Below are 26,192 nucleotides of genomic sequence, written 5' to 3'. Positions count from 1 at the left end.
GGGTTGCACATAATTTTCAGCATTTTGGTAGTACATTTCAGTAAGAAAGATGGTTTGAAAAATAAATCTCTATTTAAATCAGTTATGTACAAAAAAAAAAAAATCCCCGTTATAGCCATTTGTTGCTGTTTTTTTAATCTAAATGAACTGAAAGTGAGGTGACTGTCGTAAAATGCTCTCTGTCAAATAAATCATTTCACTTGTGCACTTTTTGTTGGTGACTCCACTGTGTGGCTGTCAGTGGAGCAGCTAAGTAGGGATCTCAAACACAGGGAGCTTGACTCCTAAATTCCTAAGAGTTGCTATGGGACACTTTTGTCATGATTTAAGTATTGTACTCTTACCAGTTCTACTTACAGTTGATACATTTTCCAACCAAGCAGCATCTTTGATTATACTATTTTTTTTTATCAGAAAACATAAAATAAATATAACATTTTGTATTTTAGTGTGATTGATATTATAATATTATAATTTTCAATAATATTTTACAATTTTTTTTTATAAAAAATGTTCATTATCATTTTAATTTTAGTTACTGTATTGATCATTTTGTTATGTTTTCATAATTTTTGTATTTTTTTTAAAGATCTAAATTTTATATTTGGTTTAGATATTTAGCACAAAAAGGAAAAAATAGCCTATTTAGATAAGTTAAAAATATTTTATTTTATTTTAGTTCAAGTAAAATGGTTATGGTTTTAGTTTTAGTCAATAGTAGTAACCCTGGTCCCATACAGACTATACAGCATGCCAGACTTCAAAAGGATAGTTCACTCAAAAATAGTGTCTGTCATCGTTTATAGGCCTACACCCTAATGTTTCAAAAAGAAAACGTTTTTCGTCTGAACTGAAGGTGAGAACACAAAACGCTGATTTTTTTAATTTATTTTTTTAAATAAAAATGACAAATGAAAAAAAATTATAAGACGAAATTTACTTTAATAGTTTACTACTACAGTGCATTGGATATCAGATCAAAAAATATAATGTAAAAAAATATGGCATTTGTTGTATGGTTTTAATTGTTAGGCTACTGCTGAGAAAATCAGGATCTTTGACATGGATATGACAAAACCCTTATTTAAAGGGGAGATACACTCTTAAAAATAAAGGTGTTTCCAAAGGTTCTTCAAGCGGTGCCACAGAAGAACCATTTTTGGTTCCACAAAGAACCATTCAGTCAAAGGTTCTTTAAAGAACCATCTCTTCCATACCTTTTTATAATCTGAAGAACCTTCTTTCACCACAAAGAACCTTTTTTGTGAAACAGACAGGTTCTTCAGATGTTAAAGGTTCTTTATGGAACCATTTAGACAAAAAGGTTCTTCTATATGGCATCGTGAAGCACCTTTATTTTTAAGAGTGTACATCCATTTGTCTTAAAAGTTAAAAATTTGGTATAGCCTACTGTAAATTTTACAGGTAAACTACACGCTGAAAGAAAGGTCAGGGGCGGGGTCCCAGCACGAAACTCATACATGTCAGTGCCCATGACCACCTCCTTCCTATAAAGACGTCGATCCCATTCCAGCGGGAGGGGTTGATGAAGCTCCGTGTTTCTCAATGAGTCTGTCGAGAGAGCAACTGGACTGAGTGTGGAGCAGCCAACCCCACTGTCCACTCCGAACACATCATGGATTACAGACGGATTAAGCGTATTTTATTTGTCAATGTATTTATGAACTTTGTATTTATTTCTCTTCAGAAAAAGGAAGGTACGTGGAATTTATTCTTTCAAACTTTCTAAACTTCTCACTCAGGTTCTCACACACATGGTTTAAACTATTTTAAAGCGTTGTACTGTGGCGTGTATATCTACCTAAATGTCTCTATGGAAATCATTTGCATTGTTGCAATGTTTTGCATAGTGTTAAATCAACCTGAATAGCCTAAGTGATATTGGTTTCGTCGATCCGGTGCACATTTGTGCGTAACATTTCATTGTAGGTTTGAATAGGCAACCTCGAGTTGTTGAAATTGTTTAAAATGTAGTATATGCCTTTAATAGCCCGTTTTATATCATGTCGCATTTAATGTAGCCTATCTCACGCGAACGTTAAATATTCTAGTGAAGTAAATTTATAAGCGAAGAGTGAAGCAAGAAACATAGGCTACTAACCGGACTTTGTATTATGAATTTTTATTTTTTAATTATTCAATTATTCTTATTTTAATTAGTAATAGTAGCAGCAGACATAATTTCCATGTTTGTTTCTAGCAGGAACCAGGTAGCCTATTGTATATATTTACTTTATTGTTGCTTTATCAATTACTGCTGCTGTGTATCCTGACAAAAATATGTAACACTTTATATTTTTGCGTTATTGTCACAGAGGTGCTGCTGGATATGGTGGCTTCGGGAGCAGAGTTGGGTTGGTTGACATCGCCTGTTGAGCACGGGGTGAGTTTACTGTACTTCTACCGTATGAGCCTTCAGTTATATGGGCTGTATTTCTTTTCGTTTGTTTGTAATTTTTGAATGAGCAGGTCCTTATTGGACACGTATAATTCAGACTTTACCCTCAAAACGTTCCTGGAAAAGTTTAGAGGATTGCACATACTTTGCCTGCTGAACACTTGTAGTCTCGTGCGATTTTAAAGCCCTGTGTTAGCGACTGTAAAACTGAGGGTGTAATTAACTTTTAAAGGTTGGAGCATATGGTGCTTTTTGTGACGTGAGCTGAATCTATAATGTTAACTAGAATTTTTAAGAGTAATTGGTTTTTGAAATCAAAGGGATGTGCTTTATAACATGGTAGCTGGTTTATAACTGGTATAGACCCATTTGGACCAGCAAACGAACCGTACTGGTCCTAGTTTCTTAGGGTAGTCAGGCTGGGTATTAAGGAATGATAGCTGGTGACAAGGTTAGATCAGCTCAGCTAATGTATTTTAAAACCATGTTCCAAAAGAGCTACTGGGTTTTCCAGCAGGGAATGATCTGGGATGGCAAGTACAGACTTGTTAAGTTGCCTTCCCACCAATACCTTAAAACGTGGAAAAAGCATATGCATTACCCAAAGTAATTAAACCTAAAGCATTTTCCTTCAGAGTCTCATGGAAAAAGCTGATAAATTAAGAATGTGAACAAGGTGTCAGCATGCTCAACTTTATAGAAAGTTAACTGCACTCTTAATGAGCTGCTGTTTATTTAAAGAGTTCAATGTCTTTCAAATGTATTCAATTCTTTAAACCACAAAGTTCCTTTTATATGGAAGCATTCGTTGCAGAGGCCGTTTTACTACTATGCCACACACTACGAAAACAATGCACCTCTCCTGTAATTAATATCACGGTGCACATGAAATAAGAGCTAAGAACACACATGCACACTGCATGTGAACAGATATGTTACAGCACATTACATCAGTCATGCAATAGAAAGATTGCTGCATTGTTCCTTGCCAGAAGTTGGTGGGTAATTGACCAGCATCCTCACTACTACTTAAAATTCCACGGTCAGGACATTTCGTGTTATTTTTGTCCTCAGCATATGCTGGCATCTTTTCTTTGAATTTTTTTTTCCACAGTCTTGGTTTTGACTTTCTTGCTAACATCCATTTTTTTAATTTCACGTTGCAGTGGGAGATAGGCCAGCGGGCTGTGAACGGCTCTCTGTTGTATAACTATTATATATGTAATGTGGAGGAACGAGAACAAGACAACTGGCTTCGTACTACATTCATCCAGCGCCACCCCACCGCCTCTCGGGTCTTCGTGGAGCTGCGATTTGTAGTCCGTGATTGCAACTCTTTCAATGCAGACTCGCTTATCTGCAAGGAGACTTTTAACTTGTACGCCTCTGAGGCAGACGCGGACATTGGCACTGCTTTCCGCAAAGGCCTATTCCGCAAAGTGGCCACCATTGCTCCAGATGAAATATCCAGCCTTGGGGAGATGAAGATGAACACTGAGACAAAAGTAGTGGATAATCTTTCTCGCAAGGGCTTCTACTTGGCCTTCCAGGACATTGGGTCCTGCGTTGCCATCTACTCTGTCAGGGTTTACTATAAAACATGTCCAGGAACAGTGAAGAGCTTGGCAGTGTTCCCTGAGACCGTGGCAGGGGGAGAGAATCAAGCCCTACGGGAGGTGGCTGGAAATTGTGTGTCAAACGCTGTAAGCGAGGACCAACCTCGCATTTATTGCACCACGGATGGGGAATGGGTGGTACCTGTGAGCCAATGCCAGTGCAGACCCGGGTTCGAAGCCATCAACGATGCATGCCAAGGTAAGACATAAGTTTCTTTGTTTTGTTTCCACAAACTGAGTCCAGCACCAGCTGTTGTCACTTAAGATTTCTGGTTTGCGTCAGGAATTTGAATATTGACTAGACTTCCACATAGATTGTGATTAGTATTTCAGTTGTAGTAAATCATTATATAAACGACTGTATTATTTTATAAAAATGTTTTTGTATTATTGTGAATTTTGTCTATCCTTACCCTATATGTTTGTAGCTTGTGATAATTTTTCAGCACTGTATATTAGAAATACTATAAGAAATATTATAAAAAGTTTTTTTTTACTTTTTCTTTAATGGTTCTCATTTTATACAATGTAGCATACTTTTCACACACTATATTTTTCACTTTTTAAGTTGCTTGTTGTAATAATGTTTGGCTATATATACGGATGGATATATATGTGTATATATATATATATATATATATATATATATATAGAGAGAGAGAGAGAGAGAGAGAGAGAGAGAGAGTTGCTTTTAAGTTTTAAGTTGCTCATCAGCCATTTTGTTCATGCTGTCACTCTTAAAATTTCAAGTGCTTTGAAACCTGTTTGCTCTTCTTCACTGTGCGTTTGACTCCCATAACCCCCAGCATTCTTGAAAACACAAGTTCAGACGTCAACGACTTTTGCAAACCTATTGTGCTTTAGGCAAAACGTTTCAATGACAGCTTTAAATCTCGCATTGAGGATGTGACAATTTCTCTTTTTATTAGGCGTATGTCACAGTCACCTGTTTTTTTCTCCTCTTGTGTTCTTATCCCTGCCACACCAGAGCAAGATCAGCCATGTGACAGTCCTAAAATGCTTTGTGACTGTGGAAATGAGAGCACTGGCGTGTTGGGACTTGATTAGAATAATTCAGTTTTAAACGTCCTCTAACCTCAACACTTTAACATATTTCCACAATTCAGCCACATGCAGCGACTGGTAAAATACAGGCGAGTAAAACTCAAATGATAGCAAAGTTTCAAAGAGGGCATCTGGGTTACAATTTCTTAATTGTAGCGGTTACACATTACAGTTTGCCAAGCTCCTGCGCATGCATTTTTTTGGTTCGTGCACATTCCTTGTTTTATAGTCCAGGAATTGTGGGAACAGGTGTGTGTGCATGCTTTAGAATGGGAAAAGATAAAGTGTCAGACTGGAGAGGGAGGAGATTGTAGTGGAAAGGTGGAGAATGGAATGTAAAGGTAGCAGAACAATGTAGTGCTGTGTTCAGAGACAAACCCCCCTCCGCAGACCCCCCTCCAGTGCCTTTTTCACTCGGCTGATGCATTCCTTCTAGGTTTATTAAGAAGCCTTCCCAACTACTGCCGGCCTGAGGAATTCCCTGAGGAGAGCTTCAGGCCAGAGCTGACTCACGTTGATGGATGTACTGTTGATTAAAAGCAATCATTGTCGAAAAGTCAGATCAGGGGATCAGGGGACTGTGGGTAAATGCATGGGTGGGGTCAGACAACCGTTCGTTCTCTGAAACGGATGGCAAACTGTCCTGTGGTGGAGAGAGTTCTTAACAATATAAATATCAGACATGCAGCGGCACTGTGGTTTAATCAGTATTGACCCTTACACAGTTTTCCACTAATAAAACACACCCTTTCTCAGTCATAATGAATAAAAGAGCGCATACCTTTGTTGACCACACAAAGACGTGCTGCCTGACCTATGCTAGACTGCACTTGGAATTGCCCACACCCTGTCACTCGCAGTACACCGAGGTTGCCAAATTTGGACAGCTATAGTTTCTGCAACGTTTCAAAGTGCTATTGGCCTCCATATTGTTGATATATAGGAAAAACAAGACACTGATGAAGCCGGATGGTCATGAATCTCTCATAGTTGCATTATATTTCAGTAGAAAAATCCTTGTGCTTTACTGTAAATAAAGCTTTTCCTGCACTGGAACATGTTAAGCCCAGAGTTATGGGTGACCAAGTTAGAGTTTTGTGTGTATAATGTGTGGTGAGTGACTGGCTGGGTAGTAATTGACTTGGGTGTGTGTCCTCAAGAGCCATAAGTACTGGTTTTGGATGGATCTTCTTCCTATCCTGTTACTCTGGTCTTTTCTTTTCTTGCTTGCTTTCTTGTTTTCTTATTCTTAGTTTCCACCTTTATAACCTCTCTCAAACTGATCGTGATCCCTAGAGTTTTCCCAAATTAAACCAACTAGGCATGGTTTATATTTATTGTTATTGGCTGTTCCAATGATAATATGTTATTTTTGGCCTTGACTGCAGGTCTTTGAAGTGACATGTATTAAATGTTTAAACATCCACTTTCACACGGCCCTGCAAACACTGTTGAAGCTCTTCTGGGAGATTTCAAATGGTGTCTTGTAAATAAACAGCTTTGCTTATCCCCATCTGTCTCCCAGAGACAAATAGATGCTTTTAGGCCATCCCTAGTTTACATGCAAAAGCATTTTAAATAAACGTTAGCTCTCACTCACATACATGAACGTGTACAGTCAAAAGGTTGTGAAATTTTGGAATTCCTTGCTTGAGAAAGTGCACAGAGCACTCGAATGTCTCGAGCCATTGGGTGACAGCGCAGAAGTGGAATACGGAAATCTTCTGAAAGCGAGATATCGGAGTGTGCTGGGCTACGAGTAAACAAAAGTAAAAAATTAGATGTTCAGCTAAAATATCAGCAATTGCGCAAGCTTAAAATTTGTGCTAAATATAGTTCAGCAGTATTCCACCAGAACAGAGTTGATCAAAGCAGTGATAATCTATACCCTGAGGTGTAATTATTCTCTGCTTTTTGTGATGCTAATGCCCTTTTCTTTTGCCTTTTTTAATTCTTGTACACCTATTAAGCCCCAGAAACTATTTATCTCCACCTATGGGATTCTTAATCTTACTCAACTAGCAGTCAACCACAACAACTCATTGCCTGTTCTTTCCATTGCAGTACCATTTGCCTGGGCAAGTTTAGATAATGAGGAGCACTTCCAAATGGGTTTGGTTGACGTCTTTGATCCTCTGTCAACCTTATGTGCCAACATCAAACGAAACGAGAGTGGATGACATGGTTGTTCTGATCATGTCAGGATAATGACTGCTGAAATATAGAAATTAAATTAAACTATGCTCACTGAAACTCAAACTGTTTGCATCGACCATGTAGGAGGTGAGCGAATGATAAAGTGAGTCACCATAAGGTGGGAATTGTGTCGATTTTTCCACCTTAGTAATTGGTCACGTACAATTCTGCCATTTGCTTATATAATTTGGTACTTTTTTGAGTTCAGCGACATAGTTGGTCCACCAATGGAGTGGAATATTTAGGTTTGACGCTCTATATACACTGGCTTTTACATGAGAGGAGTTAACTATAGGATTGTGTGCATGTGCTGAGTGTATTGTGCTCCTAGTATGTGAGATCAGCAGTTTCCTGCCTCCATGTCAGCTCTGCGTCCCCCGAAACAGGACAAGCTATAGCGGAAACCGGAGGCTTGCTAATCCTCAGTGACCCTCCAACTCGTCCGCTCAGGGTTTTCTATTGTCGCTCTCAGTCACTGGCTTCATTCACTTATTCATTTCCCACTTATTAAGGAATTTTGTTTATGCCTTTGCTTAACGTTTTTGGCCTTGACCAGACTATTCCCATCTGTGTTGCCATCTCAAAGTTTGGACGATGGGCTGGTGTTTTGTATGGGCCAGAGCACTGGTTGTGCCCATTCAGTTTTTTTTTTGGAGTAGTATTTAAAGATTTATTTTTTTATTTTTTGGAGTAGTATTTTTAGGTTTCTTAGCTAACTCTTTTCTTAATTAACAAATCTTCTGGATGAGTCTCAGTGTTTCTCAGTGTCCTTTTGTGTGCTGTCATCTTCTCTTCCTCTTGCCCTCTTTCCTTTAGAATGAGTGGAAAGTGTGAAAAGAGAGGGATTAGAGCATTTATTGTGTCTGTTAACGACTAGATGAAAGAGTGAGTGGAATTGTAAAGCATAGATGTAATTCTCTTACAACTGTTCCATTGGGCTGATAATCCCTTGCACTAATGCTCTCACCACACCTAGAGACCATTCCCTCCCTGCTGGCTTCATGTTACCACTGCACCCCCCCCCCCCCCCCCCCCCAACCCCCCCTATACATACAAACACACACTCACAGCTCAGGGTTTGTCCCGTCTGATCATAAGAACCACTCCAATGACCTTTCAGAGATCTGTGGAAAATGCATTTTTGTTGGAAAATTAGTTAGAATATGCATAAACCTTTCAAAAATATTTAGGGATGAACTTATATTAAAACACTAGCACATAATGATAACCTGACAATTATTTCATTATTTAATATTTCATTTTCATGCCTGATGGTGTAAAAATCAATACTATTTTGTCTGACAAAACTATTGATTTTAGTTTTTAGCTAGTGTCATTTTACAATAAATCAATGTTGTTATGTTAAGTGAATTAAGGAATCCCCAAATTATTAGTTACATTTATGCATGTATTTAAAAAATAAGTACTTCTAAAAATACAGAAACTCTAATAGTAGACAGATCAATAAGAAAACATCCAACTTAGAATTTTCAATATTGACTCTTGACTGATATGATGAATTAAAAATCACTATAGGCCGAAACCTGATTTCATCTTTTTAGTATTGTGCATCCCGTAATAAATGTTTATTTATTAAACATTAAACAATTAAACTAATATATATTAATTAAAGTGTGCTGGGCGAGTATATCAACACCACAGCAGAGTAAAAAAAAAAAGTTAAGATATTATAAATATTATTATAAATAATTATTTATATATTTATTATACTTTTTAATACATATTTTTATATGTATAATATTATAATAAATATTATTTATATTATATATATAAAAACTAACAAAAAATCAATATAATTAAATATATAAACTTAATTTTATATATGTTTGTATAAAGATTAGTTAGAGCTATCAGCACATATAGCTGAGTTGTAAAGTTGTCTTCACCTCCTTGTACGCCGCAGAAAACCAATGTTTATGATTGCACCATGCTATCTTAATCTTCATTTTCTTATGCGTGCTTGTTTTATTTTCTCAGTGGCTCTCTGTCTGAATTTAACCTCTTCCCCTGTGAAACGAGCCCCTGGACGCTGTCCGCACTCACTCTGCTCTGGTGTTTGTTTTACTTGGCCATCAACACCTGGCGGAGCAGCACACTTTAACTCAACTCTGCCTAGGGCAACATGTAAGCCCCTCCGTGCCTAGGTTTAAATGACTAGGCCTTTTGTTTTTCTTTCCTTTTTCTCATTCGAAACCCCCCCTGTCAAACTCTTGTCCTGGAGGGGTTCGCGCTGTCCCGCCGCCATGTAAACACTCATTCATTCAGCCCTCCTTCCCCTTCTCTGTCGACCCATCCATCCATACATCCGTCCATTAACGTCACCCTCTCATCAGTCTTTGCTCCGACTGCTCCACTCAACCCACATGGCTCACAGACCCCAGTACATCATTGGCGAGCAGGATCCAGCTACTCTCACAATAAACAAACAGTCACTCAGAGGCTCTTATGGCCTGGGCTCTCGGTGCCAGATAGCGAGACGGGGCCCATGAAAGACGGCTGACACATCTCTGCATCTCTGCTGGAAGTTTGTATTACATAAATGTAATCAGCGTTCCTCAAAAGCCATAAGTCGTTGTTCGCCTCTGACCTCTCTCTACGATTTTGGCGAATGAGCCAGTTTCTCCTTTCCAGAGTGTGTCTAACATTCGCCTTCTCTGTCCATGCATGCTTTGATTGGCTGTCTTAGGAAGGAAGCTACACGTCAGCCTTGCGCTTCCTGCTTCCTGTTGTGTCCAAAATGCAAAGACAAAGCCCCTTGCGCTGAACCATATTCCCGCAGTATTTTGGAAAGTGAAACGTTGGCTAAAAACACCACAGTAGCTTTAGAATTTAGTTGAGTATCGCTGTGTAAAATTATTTTTCTAAATTGTGAAAACAAAAAATGATTATTGGAGTACATTTTACAAAAAAAAAAAATTATTTCAATATTTATACATCAAAATTTCACATTTAATTCAGTGTGTTACTTGCTTTGTCTTTGTAATTGTTTCAATGTTTTTAAAAAATGTATTTAACTGCAGAAAAAATTAGAAATCAATACTATTTTGTCTGACAAAAACGATTTATTTTAGTTTTCAATTTCTTTTTACGTCAAATCAATGTTGTTACGCCTAAGTGAATTTAGAAAACACAAAATAAATAGTTACAGTAATATAGGTATTATTTTGTTGGTAAAAAAAGAAAAAGAAAATCTAAAAACACACCCTCCACAAATAAATATTTATTTATTTTAATTATTTGCTATATTTCCTAGCAATTTCTGAGCAAAAATCTTTCACAATTTTTCAAATCCTACATCACGTTTTTTTTCATTGTGGCTTGAAAAGTTCGTAGATCTGATTCCTTACACACAAAGTGTTTTGAATAAGTTTGGAGTCTTTTGTAAACTTTTTGCATAAAAGGATTAAAGCAGCCCTCCAAACGCTGTCAGGTTTTTGTCCGTGGCTGTTGAGAAGCCAGCCAGCATATTAACGCGTCATGTGGCATCTATGCTATTCGAAACAAGTGTTTTCTCTCTCGCTGCCCCGAGTGGCATTCTGCGCCTGTTGTCCGGACTGAATGGGGCGTCGAATGTTGTGCTAGACGCTCACATGTGGCAATGCGGCAAGCGAGGGGACTTAAGAATTTGGAGATTACGAGTGGAGAGCCGAGAGGGGGGTGATATGAAACGGGGTTCTCAGCAGCAGCTGTTTGGCCCCCTTCGCTGTGAATAGGACAATTCCTTTTCTTCCCCTACTCCCCCTTTCCTTTCAAATCCCACCAGGACTCGTTATCCCTCTCTCTGTCTCTCCCTCAGTCCCCCTGTCTCCCACACTATCCCCACCTCCGCAGAGGGGCGCGTTAATGAGTTGCAGTAAAGTCTCCACAACAGCTGGCACAGAAACAAGATGAGGAGTCAACTTGAAAGAAGGAATAAATAACACATTGGCTCGATCTTCGCTGCCACGCTGAATTATTTTCATGCTGCGAGTTTTCTTTTGAAATAAGAGAATGCGTGCTCTCAAATATTAGAGGTAATGTATACCACCGTTAACCCCCTTCCTGTGAGGCAGAGCAAGTGGCTCAACCCAAAACAAGGCTTCAATTGATACAAAGCATTCAGGAAGGAGGAAGCATCCTACTCTGTAATTATAACTGTTTGGCAAATCTTCAGATAACAAACCATTAGAAAATGGAAACAATGATTTGGTATGTGACCACTGTGCTATAGAAATAAAACGACTCCAAAAAGTATTTGCTCATTTTTAGCCACACTTAAAAATTGCATTAATATACACATTTTATCTTTATTTATATTATAAAAGTATATTTATTTTCTTAGCTTATTATAAGCTACATTATTTTCTAATGTGATTATAAATAATGATTATAAGCAAAAATATGTTTAAAATGAAATAATTACAGAAATAATAGTTTATTATAATATTAAAAAACAAATAATATTTATTATAACATCTATCTTTGCTTATTTTACACTAATGTATTAAAATAGTACTATTAAAAATCTTTTAATGGAAATAATCAATAAAATTAAGACAAAAAAGTGGAGAAACTGCAAAAACTGCTGCATGCCGTTTTATACTGATAGACTTCTTCATCACAGGTATATGTTTCAACATTTTTCAAAGTGTCCTAATGCTGAAACTTTAGAGCAAATGTCAATAATCATTTCTCTACTAGTATTACACTGTCTTTGCCTCTGGCAGTATTTCAACACACAAATACAGATATTTCACCTGATCAGACACATGGTGTACATGATTGTGTAATATTGCAATTAATAATCTAAGCCTTGCGTGTGTCTGAGCATGTTGCCTGACTGATCAGTTTTGCACTTGAAACTGAAAACCAGATATCACAGCTTCATTGTGAAAGTAAATAAATGGTCCTGTATGTGGCTGGTCCAAGAAACGAAAAGAGCCAAATTCAGAACGGAAGCAGTATGTGTTTGAGTGTGCATAGGGTGGTGGTGGATTGTGAATGAGAGTCTGGACAGCGGAAGGACATGAGCTGGGCATGTTGGAATGTTTCTAGACAGATTCCGAGGACGCCATTCTTTTTCTTCCTGTTTGTACATTTACAAAATCTGATTGACTAAATTTATGCTTGAAAATCTTTTTTTATTTTATTTTTTTATTAATCAGCTAAATTTTTGTGACCCCAAAAAGTTTTTGATTACAAGTCATACATGTTTGCAAAACCTTTTTTTTTAAATGATAGAATACGGTTGTAAATCATCATTTTTTTCAGACATTTTTTGTGGCCCCAAACCGGTTTCGGACACTTTTGAATACACAATTCTGACTTCACATTTTAAACTTTTTTCAATGACATTTAACCAACTGATCTCAAGTTTACACAGGTGTTCAATTTAGAGGAGTAACCACAGGTGTAGTTCATCACATAAACTATGGACATGTTTGGGATGTTTGACAACCACAGCCTGTCCAAATACTTCATTTTGTATAGAACATTTATCATGTAAAACTTAAATCTTGTAAAGTCATTATTTATATTATTTAATATTTTGTTCTATAATTCATAGACATTCATGTATTTTTAAGTGTGGCTTAGTGGTCCAAAGATTTTTGGGACCACTGTATGTCTCTCTATATATATAATATAATATATAATACGTATACATGTCTGTATGTATAATATCTACTAGACTTGGTTGACGACAACATTCTTCTTCTTTTTTTAATGCTTTGTTAGATGCAGCATTCATCCTGTCTTTTGGTTTTGTGTGTTTTGTTCTGTTTTCTCTCGTGGTGGAGTTTTGAGAGCAGAGGTACCGTGCTGGAATGTGGGATGACTGGTCCTGTTTGTAGAGAATGGGAGGTGGGGGGGGGGGGGGGGGGGGGGGGTTCACACAGGATGAGTAGGAGTGTGCTTAGTCTTGCTCTGTCAACTTTGTGCACTCTTGCACAGAGCTTCAAAAAAAAGCTGTAGAGAAAAAAAAATCATCTTCAAAGGAGGCTAATTTACTGTTCATACATAGATGATCACTTGACATATATATATGCAGTGAGCAGTTTAATTGCACAATTTGCTCTCATCCTCATCCAAGTCATCATACATGTACTTTTTTTTTTTTTTGCAGAATGTCAGTCTGGCTTCTTCAAATCTTCAGTGTCCAGTGAGGCCTGCAAACCCTGTCCAAAAAACACCCAGCCCTCAGGTCCTGGCGCCACCAGCTGCACCTGCAAGGACGGCTTTTATCGAGCACACGAGGACCCTGAAACAGCCGCTTGCTCTGGTGAGAAGCTGCTTCTACATCTCACCTGTCATGAGCTCGTTGCTGTCATTTTGTATTTACATACAATATCCTTTCGCTGTCACTCTTTTCTGTAGGGATTAACTAAACCAGTACAGGTGAATGGGTAAATAAAAAGCTTGTCTGCACTTTGTCTGCTCAGGTTTACCCTCAGCTCCTCAGAGTCTGGTGGCCACCACAGCTCAGATGTCAATAGGCAGGCTTCAATTGTCATGGAGGCCCCCTGCAGACACCGGCGGGCGCAGTGATATCACATACGCTGTGGTTTGCGAGCGGTGTGAGGGGAGAGCATGTCAGCCTTGTGGCGAGAAAGTGCGTTTCGATCCAAGCAACACTGACCTGAAGGAGACCAGAGTCACTGTGAGTGAACTGGAGCCCCATTTGAACTACACCTTCACCGTGGAGGCACGGAGCGGAGTGTCCCAGTTCAGCAATAAGAAAGCCACCAGCAGCATCAACACTGCTTTACATTATACAGGTCAGTGCTCTAACTGATCACGGTAGTAGAAAGCAAAATGGCCATTTTGACAGATTAATGGGTTGAAAACGAGTATATATATATATATATATTTTTTTTTTCATTCTCATTTTCAGTCTGTCAATTGTAACTCTCTTTCATTTAATTTTCACTATTTTTGCTTTGGGAAATGAAAACTATAAAAATATATTTTTTTAAATTATAATAGTTTTCATTTAGGTTTAAACATGCTGCAGAAATCTAATCGTTTTAGTTTTTGTAGTATAAACAGCAAAAAAAAACACACACAAAGTCAGATATTTACAAACCTGATTCAAATCACATCCATTTGTGGTTTGAAATCCGATTAAAATCAGATATTTTGTGAATTATATTCTGTACGGTGACTCCAGTCAGATCGAATTTCTGTTTTTTTTCCTAACCCCATTGAAAGTGCACAGTGTTTACTGGGACTGTTTCCAATTACACTCAATTTTCCCCTCACTATAGCGAACCATGTGACATTCTCTATTTGCACACAGTCCTAAAGATCGGATTTTAAAGTTTTGGGTGTATAATATAAACAAGCTCATATACATCAGAGACGCAAACCTAACTGTTGTTTTACCCCCAGATCCTCCAAAAGTGACTGCGATGCATCTTGTGGACAGCAGCTCCACCAGCCTGTCGCTTCAGTGGTCTGTTTCTCACCGTTCCAAGCCAGTTGCCACACGTTATGAACTGATGTATCGCAAAAAGGTCAGTTACAATATCCATTTCAGTCTTAATACGTAACTGCAAATCTTGATCCATGTTATTATTCTCCATTTCATCATCTTCCTTTCATTGTCATGTCTACAGGAAAATGATGAGGAGATAGCCAATGGAAAGGTCACTACCTACACTGTGCTGGTGCTGGAAAAGAACTTGGTTCAGATCAGTGATCTGTCTCCTTCCACCGTCTACTTGTTTAAAGTTCAAGCTCTCAGCCCAGAAGGAAACCCAGGCAGCTACAGCTTGGAACAGGAGTTTTCAACACTCCCGCAAGGTGAACAAAGTGAAAATGTTTGCTTTTATGAAATTAAAATGTTATTTTCTTTATGGCTTTCAGTTCTCTGGATTTTTAGGCAATTTATGTGTTCACATACCAAAACATTGACAAAATTCACTGTTACAAAATACACAGCCTTTTTCTTAGTGGAAAATTAACCAAAATACTGATGACTCATTCTTCACTACACAGATATTTGTACACAGTCCAATCAAATGTTCTCTAGAATAGAAAGTCCCGCCCCCAATACTACCAGCAAATCAAGTTATAATTTGATTATGACGTAACTACATGCTATTGGCTATTTAAAAAAGGGACAAACACGATAAAGACATGTTACACCCAAATTTCCTGTTTCAAAATGCAATACATCAACACAGACAAAAGAACTGTGCTGGGCAAGCAGATTCATTGGTTCTTTTATAATTAAAAAATATAAATTTTATTGCATTAAAATTAATATGTGTACAATAAAATGTTCTATTGTTTTTCTTCTTATCATTAATGGATTATTTTTAAAATCAATGTCAGAATGTGTTTTTTTTTTTTTTTTAATAATCTACTTGTTGCTAAGTGACAGATAATGTTTCTTTGCTCTTTTATGTTATGGAGTGTGATTTATTCTTGAATGACTCATTTGCTTGGCTGCTTTGTTGTTGTTTTCCCAGATTCTCAAAAAACAGGAAACATAGCAGTGATCCTTGGGGCCGCGATCGGAGGAGGCATCATGCTTTTCATCGTGGTAGTGGTCCTGTTTCTGCGAAAACGGTTAGGAACAAGCACTTCACACACACACCCGGCTTTGTACCTCTCCCCCAGTCACTCCTTCAAGCCGTTCCTTTTCTTTCTCCTTAAAAATCCATTCAGTGTTTCCTTTTCACCGTTCTCACACTCTTACTGAAACGGCTCCTTACCACTTTTGAGGAAGAATCAATTCGCTGACTGTCCGCTGGCGCTGACTGCTCACTAAGTGCGTCTTAATAAGAGGCGTGTTTGAAAGGAGATGAATCAGAGAGGCATATTGTGTAAGATAAGAGGCGACGGGATTTAAGCAGTTCTGTGACGGCGACCTGAGCCCTTTCGTAGTTCCCTGTGATAACCCAGACCTCTGTCACCACTTGGCAAACACAGACCACTTTTTTTCTAAGCACTCCTCGGCTGAATGGAGCCGGTCCAGTGCTAGCCACTCTTAAAACTCAAGTCTGAAAAGAAATGTGTCGGTTTGCTGAAAAATAGAGCACTCATTGAGTTGTTTTTCTTCTACAGGCGAAGAAACTCTCACACCAGACAAGGGCCAGAGGACACCTATTTCTCCAGCCCAGGTTAGTGGCATTGAATTTCATTTGGTGGCTTTCTTCTTTTACAACCCCTCCTCTTAAATTCTTCCTGAATTCTCTTCAATGCAGACCAGTTGAAGCCGTTGAAGACCTACGTTGATCCTCACACATATGAAGACCCCAACACGGCGGTGCTCAAGTTTGCCAGCGAGATCCATCCTACTCACATCACAAAGCAGAAAGTCATCGGAGCAGGTTAGTACATCCATGGCAGTTTGACAAGCCGCTGTGGGGCTGTTTTGAATGCATTCTGGGGGAAGGGAGCTTCAACACTCGTTGATTTGAAGTTATGTTACAGTTCATTGAGAGTGACAGCTTTTTTACAGTTCATTGGAGTGACAGCTTAAACAAGGCGCACATTAGAAATTGTCTGATTCGAGCTTTACATGTTAGAGCTGGAATATTTTTAGTGTAGTAATTCTTTCCCTCCAGAGATGTTTTTTTCCCTCCCAATGTCATTCAAATTGAATTAGTGTTGTTTTCTTAACCCGCTCTGGAGGTTTTTTTCATATCCCACATGGAGGAGTACTGCTATAAAAAAAATCTGAGTTAATTAATCATGACTTAAAAATAAAACAAACAACCGCTAAATTAGACCTAAGTCCTAAAGTGTTTATAGGCTATATATCAAACGTCAAATTTAAATGAGAAGATCAGTGCGCCGTGGTCGCGTTTCCCCTGTCAAGCCGCCCACAGGACGTGGCCCTTGTCCACTTTCTGTCTGCTTGTTGGACACAGATTCTCATGCCCCTTCTGACCCCCTCCCATGAATCCACTCCAATCCATTGTTCATAGGCTTCTCTGTGGCCAGATGCATGCTTGTTATCATTTCAAAGCGCCTCCTTCGTGTTTTTAAATAACCCCTATCATGAGGCACGATTAAAGCATTGTCATTTGGTGTATTGCTTATCTGATGCCTGTATGCCTCTCACTTTGGTGGATTGTGTTGCTGTGCTGTAGGTGAGTTTGGAGAGGTGTATCGAGGAATTCTTAAAGCTCCAGGTCGGAGGGAAACAGCGGTAGCAATAAAGACGCTGAAGCCAGGATACACAGAGAAACAGAGGCAGGACTTCCTCAGTGAGGCCAGCATCATGGGACAGTTCTCACATCAGAACATCATCCGACTGGAGGGGGTCGTCACCAAATGTGAGTGCCCTATCAAGTGTAGTCTACATCTAGTTTTAGAATAAATTTGCATTTAAAAAATAAATATATTTTTAAACATTTCTAAAGAATTCATTATTTATTTGATAATAAATATTGTAATTTATGAATAAATTGTCAGGTTGATAATTATATAATTATAAGTAAATAACCCGTTTAAAAATATATATTAAATAAAACTTGCATATATATGTCTGTATATATACATACACACATACGCACACACACACACACACACACATATGCACTTTTTTTATTTAATTCAAGAAACTAAGGAATGAAATATATATATATATATATATATATATATATACACTTTTTATTATTTTTATACACTTTTTATTTAATTAATATATATACATTTTATTTTACGGTATACATATAAAAATGTTTGTATTAAATTTAAAGTAATAAATTATTTATAGTAATAAATATACATTTCTTTAAATAAAAATATGCTATATATTATTTTAATTCAAGAAACTAAGGAATAAAATATTAATTTTGTTTTACTTTATAGTGTATATGAAAAGTGCATATACTGTATTATATTTTTCATTTTTTTAATAAACTTTTTTATTATGCTCTTTATTTTTATACACCTTTTATTTAATTCAAGAAACTAAAAATAAAGTATTTTCTAATTTTATAGTACAAAAATAAAAATATTTGTATAAAATTTATAGTAATAAATTATTTTTAGTAGTAAATATATAGGTTTTTTTAAATAAAAAACATGCTATATGTGTGTGTGTGTGTGTGTGTGTGTGTGTATGTGTAGCGTTATTTAAGAAAACAAAAAAATAATTTATTGTATTGTAAATGTGTTGTATTATATAAATAATAATAAACGTTTTTGTTGTCTCGAGTTTTATCCTCTGAAAATATTTACTGAGAACTTGTATTTGTTTTTACTTTTGGTTTTGTAAAGCCTCTTTGTCTGTTTCTTTTCAGTCAAGCATGCCATGATCGTGACTGAGTACATGGAAAATGGAGCTCTTGACAAATACCTGAAGGTACGTTTGTCAAATTCATCATCGAGGCAGAAAAATTCTGACAGATGATACTGACATACCTTCAAAGTGATTTAACATGGCAAATAATTTACTCAAGAATTCCCTTCTGTGGTTTTCCTTTCACAAGAACAACTAGAACTAAAACTCTTACTGCTCCACAGGACCATGATGGCGAGATATCATCCTTCCAGTTGGTTGGTATGCTCCGTGGCATTGCGGCCGGAATGAAATATCTCTCAGACATGAGCTATGTACACAGGGATCTGGCTGCCAGAAACATCTTGGTCAACAGCAACCTGGAGTGCAAGGTGTCTGACTTTGGTTTGTCACGTGTTTTGGAGGACGACCCTGAAGGAACCTACACTACCAGCGTAAGTTCACATAGCAAATAAATGTGTGGTTACAAGCTGCTCTTAACTCCAGATGTCTTTATTTTACCATCACTACAACCTGGTAATTATTTCAGGATTTTCGGAAATTACAAGGGATTGCCGACACTTGTTTATGTTTGGGTTTTTTTCCCAACAGGGAGGTAAAATTCCTATTCGCTGGACTGCTCCAGAGGCCATAGCTTACAGGAAATTCACGTCAGCAAGTGATGTGTGGAGTTTTGGCATTGTCATGTGGGAGGTCATGGCCTTTGGAGAGAGGCCCTATTGGGACATGAGTAACCATGAGGTACGGACTGGCCACACCACGTCGGCTATGAACAATAACTCCACTGTTTGTCCCAAAGGATCTTCCGTCTTATCTGACTACTTTTGTCTCTCTAGGTAATGAAGGCCATTAATGAGGCTTTCCGCCTTCCTGCTCCAATGGACTGCCCCTCTGCCGTCTATCAGCTGATGTTACAGTGCTGGCTGCAAGATCGCTCCAAACGGCCCCGCTTTGGCGACATTGTTAGCATACTAGACAAACTCCTCAAGAGCCCAGATTCTCTGAAGGCCATTGCAGATTTTGACCCTCGGTAAGTGCTCAACACATACTTCGAATTCTTAAAAGGCTCGTACAAATCTTCACAAGGCGTGAACGGTAGAGAGAAGTTGAGGCATGTACCGTCTATTACACAATTTTGCGGAAGAAAGTCAAGTGGTAGTTCAAACAAAGCCATTCCTTGGTAAAGTTCAGACATGCAGTACCAGTGGTGCCACTGAATGGTTTGGCATCTTCAGATGTTTATCACATTGTAGGTGTGCAAGAGGGAGAAATCTGACAGTTTCATATCTTTATCAGTTTCTCGAACCGAACAGACAGGTTTTCCTCTCGCAGTGTGTGTCTTTCCCACCCAATAATTGCAATAATGGAAAGGCAAAAAAAGGTATCACTGTGTGGTTTGTTGAATGTATTTGTGTTCTGTCTTTGTCAGAGTTTCCATTCGGCTTCCCAGCACCAGTGGTTCAGATGGCTCTCCCTTCAGGTCTGTGGCCGAGTGGCTGGAGTCCATCAAGATGAGCCAGTACAGTGAAAACTTCAGCATAGCTGGAATTGTCAGCATGGAGCAGGTGCTGCAGATGAAGAGCGAGTGAGTAACACAAATTTCCCCTCATTCCGTACCTTTAGCACACTATACAAGGGAAGCGTGGCTGTGAGCAATCAGATGAAATCACGCCAACTGTCCATAGTCCATTTTTTCTTTACTTGGTGTGTCATATCCTGGTGTCCGGTACACCAGGATATGACTAGGGTTTTCAGTAGAATTTAAATTGTAATTATTTTTTTTATAGTTAATTCGCTCAGATTTAGTCTCAAAATATATAGAGACTGGAGTCATAAAAAGTTTTTTTACTTGTTCTGTTACTGTTTCGAGTCGCTTTGGATAAAAGCGTCTGCAAAATGACTAAATGTAATGTTTGCCCATAAATGGTGTTTCTGCCATTCAAAGACTGCAAATGTCCTTATTTTTTGTTAAACATTTTATTAATTTATAAATAAATGAGCTGTTTTGAAGAAATGTCTCCGCCATGTACAGATAAATGAAAGTTCAAAGAATAGTTATTATAGTAAAAATAAATAAGTAAATAAAATAAATTGTGTCTTTTATTATTATTATTATTATTATTATTATTTAATGCTGTCAAATGATTAACTGCGATTAATCGCATTCAAATCAAAAGTTTTTGTTTACATAATATGTGTGAACTGTGTATATTTATTATCTATATTTAAATACTCACATTTGCATGTATATATTTAAGAAAAATATTTTGTTTTCATATTGAATATATTTATATATAATATAATTTATATGAATACATGTAAATAATTTCAAAATATATACTGTATGTGTGTGCATTTATATATACATAATAAATATACACCGTAAACATACATATATTATGTAAACAAAAACTTTTATTTTGGATGCAATTAATCACGATTAATCGTTTGACAGCACTATTATTATTATTATTATTATTATCTCACTATTCAAATATGTAATTTTGTTTATATGTGCATTTATTATTATTATTATTATCACTGTTCAAAAAATTATTTAGCATATTTACATTTATTACACTTTTCTTACTTTAAAAAAAGTTATCTTATATAGAATTGTAATTTCACATTAAAAATGGCGCTGTTTGGACATATTGTAAACTTCCTTCAGTTTTCCCTCTTACATAATACAAAATTAGTATTCTGACATTATGTAAAATAGTCCTTTGAATAAAATGGCCCCAGATGATCACAATTTGAGAGTTCTGGGAATTTTGTGAAGGAATTCAGGGTGTTTGGAGGGCTTCCTTTCCTGTGGCCTACAGCCTACACTGAGGCTGATTGGTCAGGACAAGATCGTATTTAAACAAGATGGTATCTTTTAACTTTTAATAATTCCTAGAACGTATAAATATTTTCCATGTTTTTGTTTTAGGGATCCGGTAATTGAATGTGGCTTAAATGTATGCTTTGGTTGCAAGGATAATCTCGCACAACCGCAGACCATTTTTGATTTACTGTATCTGGCGAACGTGGAAACCACATAAATTGCAATAACGATTTAACCTTCTTAAGACTTTTAATCGAGTCAAGCAGTAACATTTTACTTAAAAACATAAAAACCTTTCAGCAGCATCTCAGCAAACACCTTAAAATGCTACTCGTTGATTCAAATTTGAACAGAAAACACTGTGGCAGCAGAGAAAGAATAGACGTGGTTTTTAGTGGCCTGGATGTGGTGAATTATGGCATGCTGTTCCCCCTCCCCTCTTCTGCCATCCCTCCCTTCCTCCCACTGTTTCGGCAGACTCTCTCATCCCTCCCTTTCCCAAAAGCACTAGTCAAGGCCTGTGCTTTCACTGTAGCCAGGAACCACCGTTTCTGCCTGCTGTGGCCATGAGGCTATGCGGCTGCTCCCCCTCACATCAACACGATTGGACTTAAAAGTCAGGACATGAGATGAAAGAGTGTAGGGCTAGTGAAGGAGAGAGCTGATGTACATGTGGAGGTAAAGACGACAGTGCTGGACCTCACGGAGGAGGCAGTTTGACTGATGAAGGGCTTGGGAGTGTAGTAACGGCGTAGCTCCAAGATCTCTGGCTCTGCTCCCGTGGGTGTTTTTAGCCTAGAAGCTCGCTGAACTTTGTGCGGAGGACCAGAAATGTCTTTGATGTGTTTGTCTTTTATTTTATGGCCATTTTTATTTTTTGTTCCATCTGGTGTCATCTGGTAGCACTCTTTAAAACCAGAAACTATTTACAAGTCCTCCGCTGCCTGTGCCGGCCAGCTCTGATTCATGGCGGGTGAAGGGAATCCTTGTTAAATCATAAAGGCGCTAATTAAAAATGTAATTAGGACTCTGATAACATGCTATCTTTCAAACGCCTCTTCAAAATTACTTTTTGAAAGACAAGATTATGTATCATTTTCAAGCAACCTCCCACCGCGTTATTAACTTTGATATAAACTAAAGCAAAGAAATAAATATCTTTGACATAAAATGTAATAAAAAAAATTTTTTTTAACTGGGGAAACTAACCTAAAATGCATTTTTTTAAATATATTTTTTGACTCCAAAGACACCTTATTAAAATGATGTGAAAATGGACCTAAATTATTTTTTGAGTATTAGTTACATTGTGTAGTAAAAAAACTAAAATAAAAATGAAGACTACAAAAAAACTGTTATAAGTTATGAAACCTTAAACAGAAACTAAAGAATATACATTTTCTAAATAAATAAATAAATGAACTGAAATAATAATAAATAAAACATATTGGCAAAACTGACACTAAACTAAAATACATTTCATGACTCCAAAACCAAAATAATCTAAAATTAATTAATGTATGCCATGTTTTAGTTTTAGATACATGATGTATTAAAACTTTGGCTAGACCTGACAAACCAATATTGACAAAAACTCCACTCGCCTCAAAAAAACAAACAAACAAACAAACAATTAAACTGCAAAGACAAATTGAAAATAAAACAAATAAATTAAACTAAAATAACTCGGCAAAACTGAAACTGAACAAATACTAAAATAAACTGAAAATGCACATAACTTCATTGTTGTTTTAGCTTCTAAATGGTGTATTATAAAACTTTAACTCTTATTATAAAACTACAAAAAGCATTTGCATGGGATAATAAACGATGTTAAAACTAAATTAAAAATAAGATTAACTTAAAAGAGAAACTAAAGAATAAACATTTTGTAATTTTTGAAAAAAAAAATAAAAACTTGGCAAAACTGAAAATAAACTAAAATAGTTTTTAATGAATCCTTAGCTAAAATAAACTAAAATAAAATGAAAATAGACATAAATAAATTTTATTTTTGGAGACATGCTGTATAATAAAATTTAGTGTATTAACTAAAATTAAACAAAAACTGTAAGAACTAATAAAAAATAAACTGAGAAGACAGACTTATAACTAAAAATATAAACAAAATAAAAATGTCAAAAACTTAATAACCCTGGCCTCCAGTTCTCACAAACTCTTTCTTTTCTGTTTCCCAGGGATATTCGTAACATTGGCGTCCGTCTGCCGGGCCATCTGAAGAGGATTGCCTACAGCATCTTAGGACTTAAGGACCAGACGAGCACCCTGAGTGTGTTTGCAGTGTGAACTGTCTTTAAAATGCACCGAAGGGACCGAACCCTTTGGCTGTGGACTGAATAAACTCTCAGCTGCCTCGGGATTGGACTGCAGGGACAGCCCTTGACCTGGCCATAACCCTCCAGTCTAGCGAGATGGACTCTCACCGCTGTGGAGACATTGGAGTAGCATTTGGTGTACTTATCAAAAATGGAGGAAGTGTAAAACAATCAAAAAGCTATTGATGTATGCATCAAACCATGTATATTAGATATATATTTTACCATATGCATATGTTTATTTTTTAGAGAAGATATAGTCATTTCTTTCAGTTTAGTTTTTTTAAATTTTTTGTTTAGTTTCATATGCATGCTTAATTTTCGCCGGAGAGCGATCAATGCTAGTTAGCACTCACTTTTTACGCTCAGATCTTATATGTTGCTCCTCCAATGCTGTTGGCACTGTGTTGCTCTGTACTTGACTGACCGTTTCAGCAATACGAGAGAAAACCAGATCCACAGGTCTTTGTGTACCAGAAACGTGGACTCAAAGCTGGCGGTTATGGGTTTAACATAACACTTGATGTTCTGCTGAGATCAAGGTGATTATAATGCTCTCTGGTTTCTAGCATGCTTGAGTTGGCCACGATTTGATGTCTCGCACGATGACATTTCTTTACAATTGCACTCTCAGCGCTATATGCTTTGGACCATCAAGTTTAAAGTCTCTGGTTTAGATGAAACGGAGCAGCAAGGCGTTCCTTAAATCCAGTGTTTTCTCTACAAACAAGAAGAGAGGAGGCACCGCCATGAAATAGCACTTAAATCAGAAATCTCAAAAGCTGTCTCATCCCTTATCGTTATGAAAGGTTACGGCAGTGATGACATTAAGGATCGAAGGGAACAAAGAGTGAGCAAAATGACTAAATGGAAATGGGTTAAGAAGAAAAAAAACTGTTCTGGAACAGATTGTCGGACTTAATCAAATGAGAAAATGCGATCCGGCGGTGTTCTGCAAACAAATGCACGGTTCTGATTTTCAGATATTTGCACCAAGTGACAGTCCTAGCAAACTAAGAAAATGATCAAACAGACAGTTATGCAGACCAGGATATGTGGATGATATACCAAGGTCTGTTATTCATTCTATATCAGCAATTTAAAGTCGCCTGGAGCTGTGAATTGCGGAGACTATCTTTGGCAGATCTGCTTTATGATTAACTGATCCAAGATATGCTGGGATGAAATGCTACGACCTTTCTCGATTATTTCCTCTGACTTATAGGACCTCAATATGATTTCACATGTGGGGTACATAAGCCCCTTGTATGGAAAAAGTCTTTCTCCATATTTAACTCCTTTTTTTTTTTGTATTTGCAGAGGAGAGAAACAGCTACGTAATGTCTTTAAATCTTGATGGATATTGAAGTTCCTTGTTAATTTCACTTTATTCTGGTTATTTCTAGATGTTAATTGCAGATGGGTTCTTCCATACTTAGAAATGACATATTTAGTGTTTGTTTGCAGTTGATATTATGTTTCATATCTTTTTTTAAGTGGGACGTTGATACTGGCAAACTGCAGGACTTTTTTGGAAAGGGAAATTTGACATTTTTGGTCACCTATCTTGGTTCTGACCTTTTTCTAAACATTGAAATTTGAAACGCTCAGTACAAACATGCATATTTCCAACAACAACAAAAAAACAGTTTGATTGGGCCAATTGTTTTGTATTTTATTTAATAGTGTATTTATTTTTTACTTTATTTATTGTTTTAATGACACTGAATTGGGATTTATTTGTAATGGAAGTTTGTCTTTCAGTCACAATAAAATCTTTGTAGCCTTTCAATTCAATGTCACATTGATTTCTTTATTGTTTCTTAAACAATAAAAAGGCATAATAGAATAGAAATTAAATTGCTGCTTCTAATCACAGCTTCATTGTAATGCAATAGAAAGCAAGTCAATACAGCTCTGATGTACTCAAGGATGCCAGAAGTTTTGCTTGACTGCATTATCTAATTGGTCAAAGCAGCCCCTATTTAATTAGTTGCCGGTTTGCAGTCCATCTGTAAACTATGACAGAAACCATTGAACCTTATAACCTGTGCAGGTCAATTTACTTTGTTCTTAATTTAGCCCCCCCTGTCCATAACCGCAGCCTCACTGAACCCAAATTAAGAGAGGCTTTTGTCTGGCGCCCAGAGTATTGAATTTATCAGCTGCTGTTGAGTGATGCAGGTAACAATGCCACTAATGCACCCTTTTGATAAGGTGGAAAATGTCATGGTTGGAATGTAAATATTTATATACGAAAATAATCGGACAGGGGAAGCTGGCTAAAGAATGAAATGCCATCATGGATGGCAGACAGGTGTCCCGTATCTGTTTCTTTGACCTGCATTATGTCTGCATGTCTGTAATTGTCTAGGCAGCTTCGTCATCTTTTGTTCAAATGCCCTTGCACACATGGCCTGGAATCATGTATTTTAGTTTTACGTAACATGTGCTTCAGTGTGTACGCTGT

General features: G+C 37.1%; 1 protein-coding gene across 1 annotated transcript; it reads left to right on the top strand.

Moving 5' to 3' along the window:
- Positions 1-1,537: 1,537 nt before the first annotated feature.
- LOC306859755 (ephrin type-A receptor 2-like) lies at positions 1,538-26,192 on the top strand. Its single transcript, XM_079400997.1, has 17 exons — positions 1,538-1,718; positions 2,337-2,404; positions 3,586-4,234; positions 13,421-13,576; positions 13,737-14,072; positions 14,686-14,810; positions 14,913-15,099; positions 15,771-15,870; positions 16,369-16,424; positions 16,509-16,634; positions 17,400-17,585; positions 18,558-18,619; positions 18,781-18,990; positions 19,148-19,297; positions 19,393-19,586; positions 19,986-20,141; positions 23,585-26,192. Exons 1-17 carry the CDS (start codon positions 1,637-1,639, stop codon positions 23,691-23,693), a joined length of 2,952 nt encoding a protein of 983 aa, XP_079257123.1. The 5' UTR covers positions 1,538-1,636; the 3' UTR covers positions 23,694-26,192.

Source organism: Barbus barbus (assembly GCF_936440315.1).
Source record: "Barbus barbus genome assembly, chromosome: 40".
Taxonomy (NCBI): domain Eukaryota; kingdom Metazoa; phylum Chordata; class Actinopteri; order Cypriniformes; family Cyprinidae; genus Barbus; species Barbus barbus.
The sequence above is the reverse complement of the archived record's forward strand: the minus strand, read 5'-3'. Positions and strand labels throughout refer to the sequence as shown.

Coding starts and splice junctions, on each gene's coding strand:
- LOC306859755 (XM_079400997.1), top strand. CDS start 1,637: ATGGATTACAGACGGATTAAGCGTATTTTATTTGTCAATGTATTTATG. Junction 14,073..14,685: donor CACTGCTTTACATTATACAG/GTCAGTGCTCTA, acceptor TTTTACCCCCAG/ATCCTCCAAAAGTGACTGCG. Junction 18,991..19,147: donor AAGGAACCTACACTACCAGC/GTAAGTTCACAT, acceptor TTTTCCCAACAG/GGAGGTAAAATTCCTATTCG.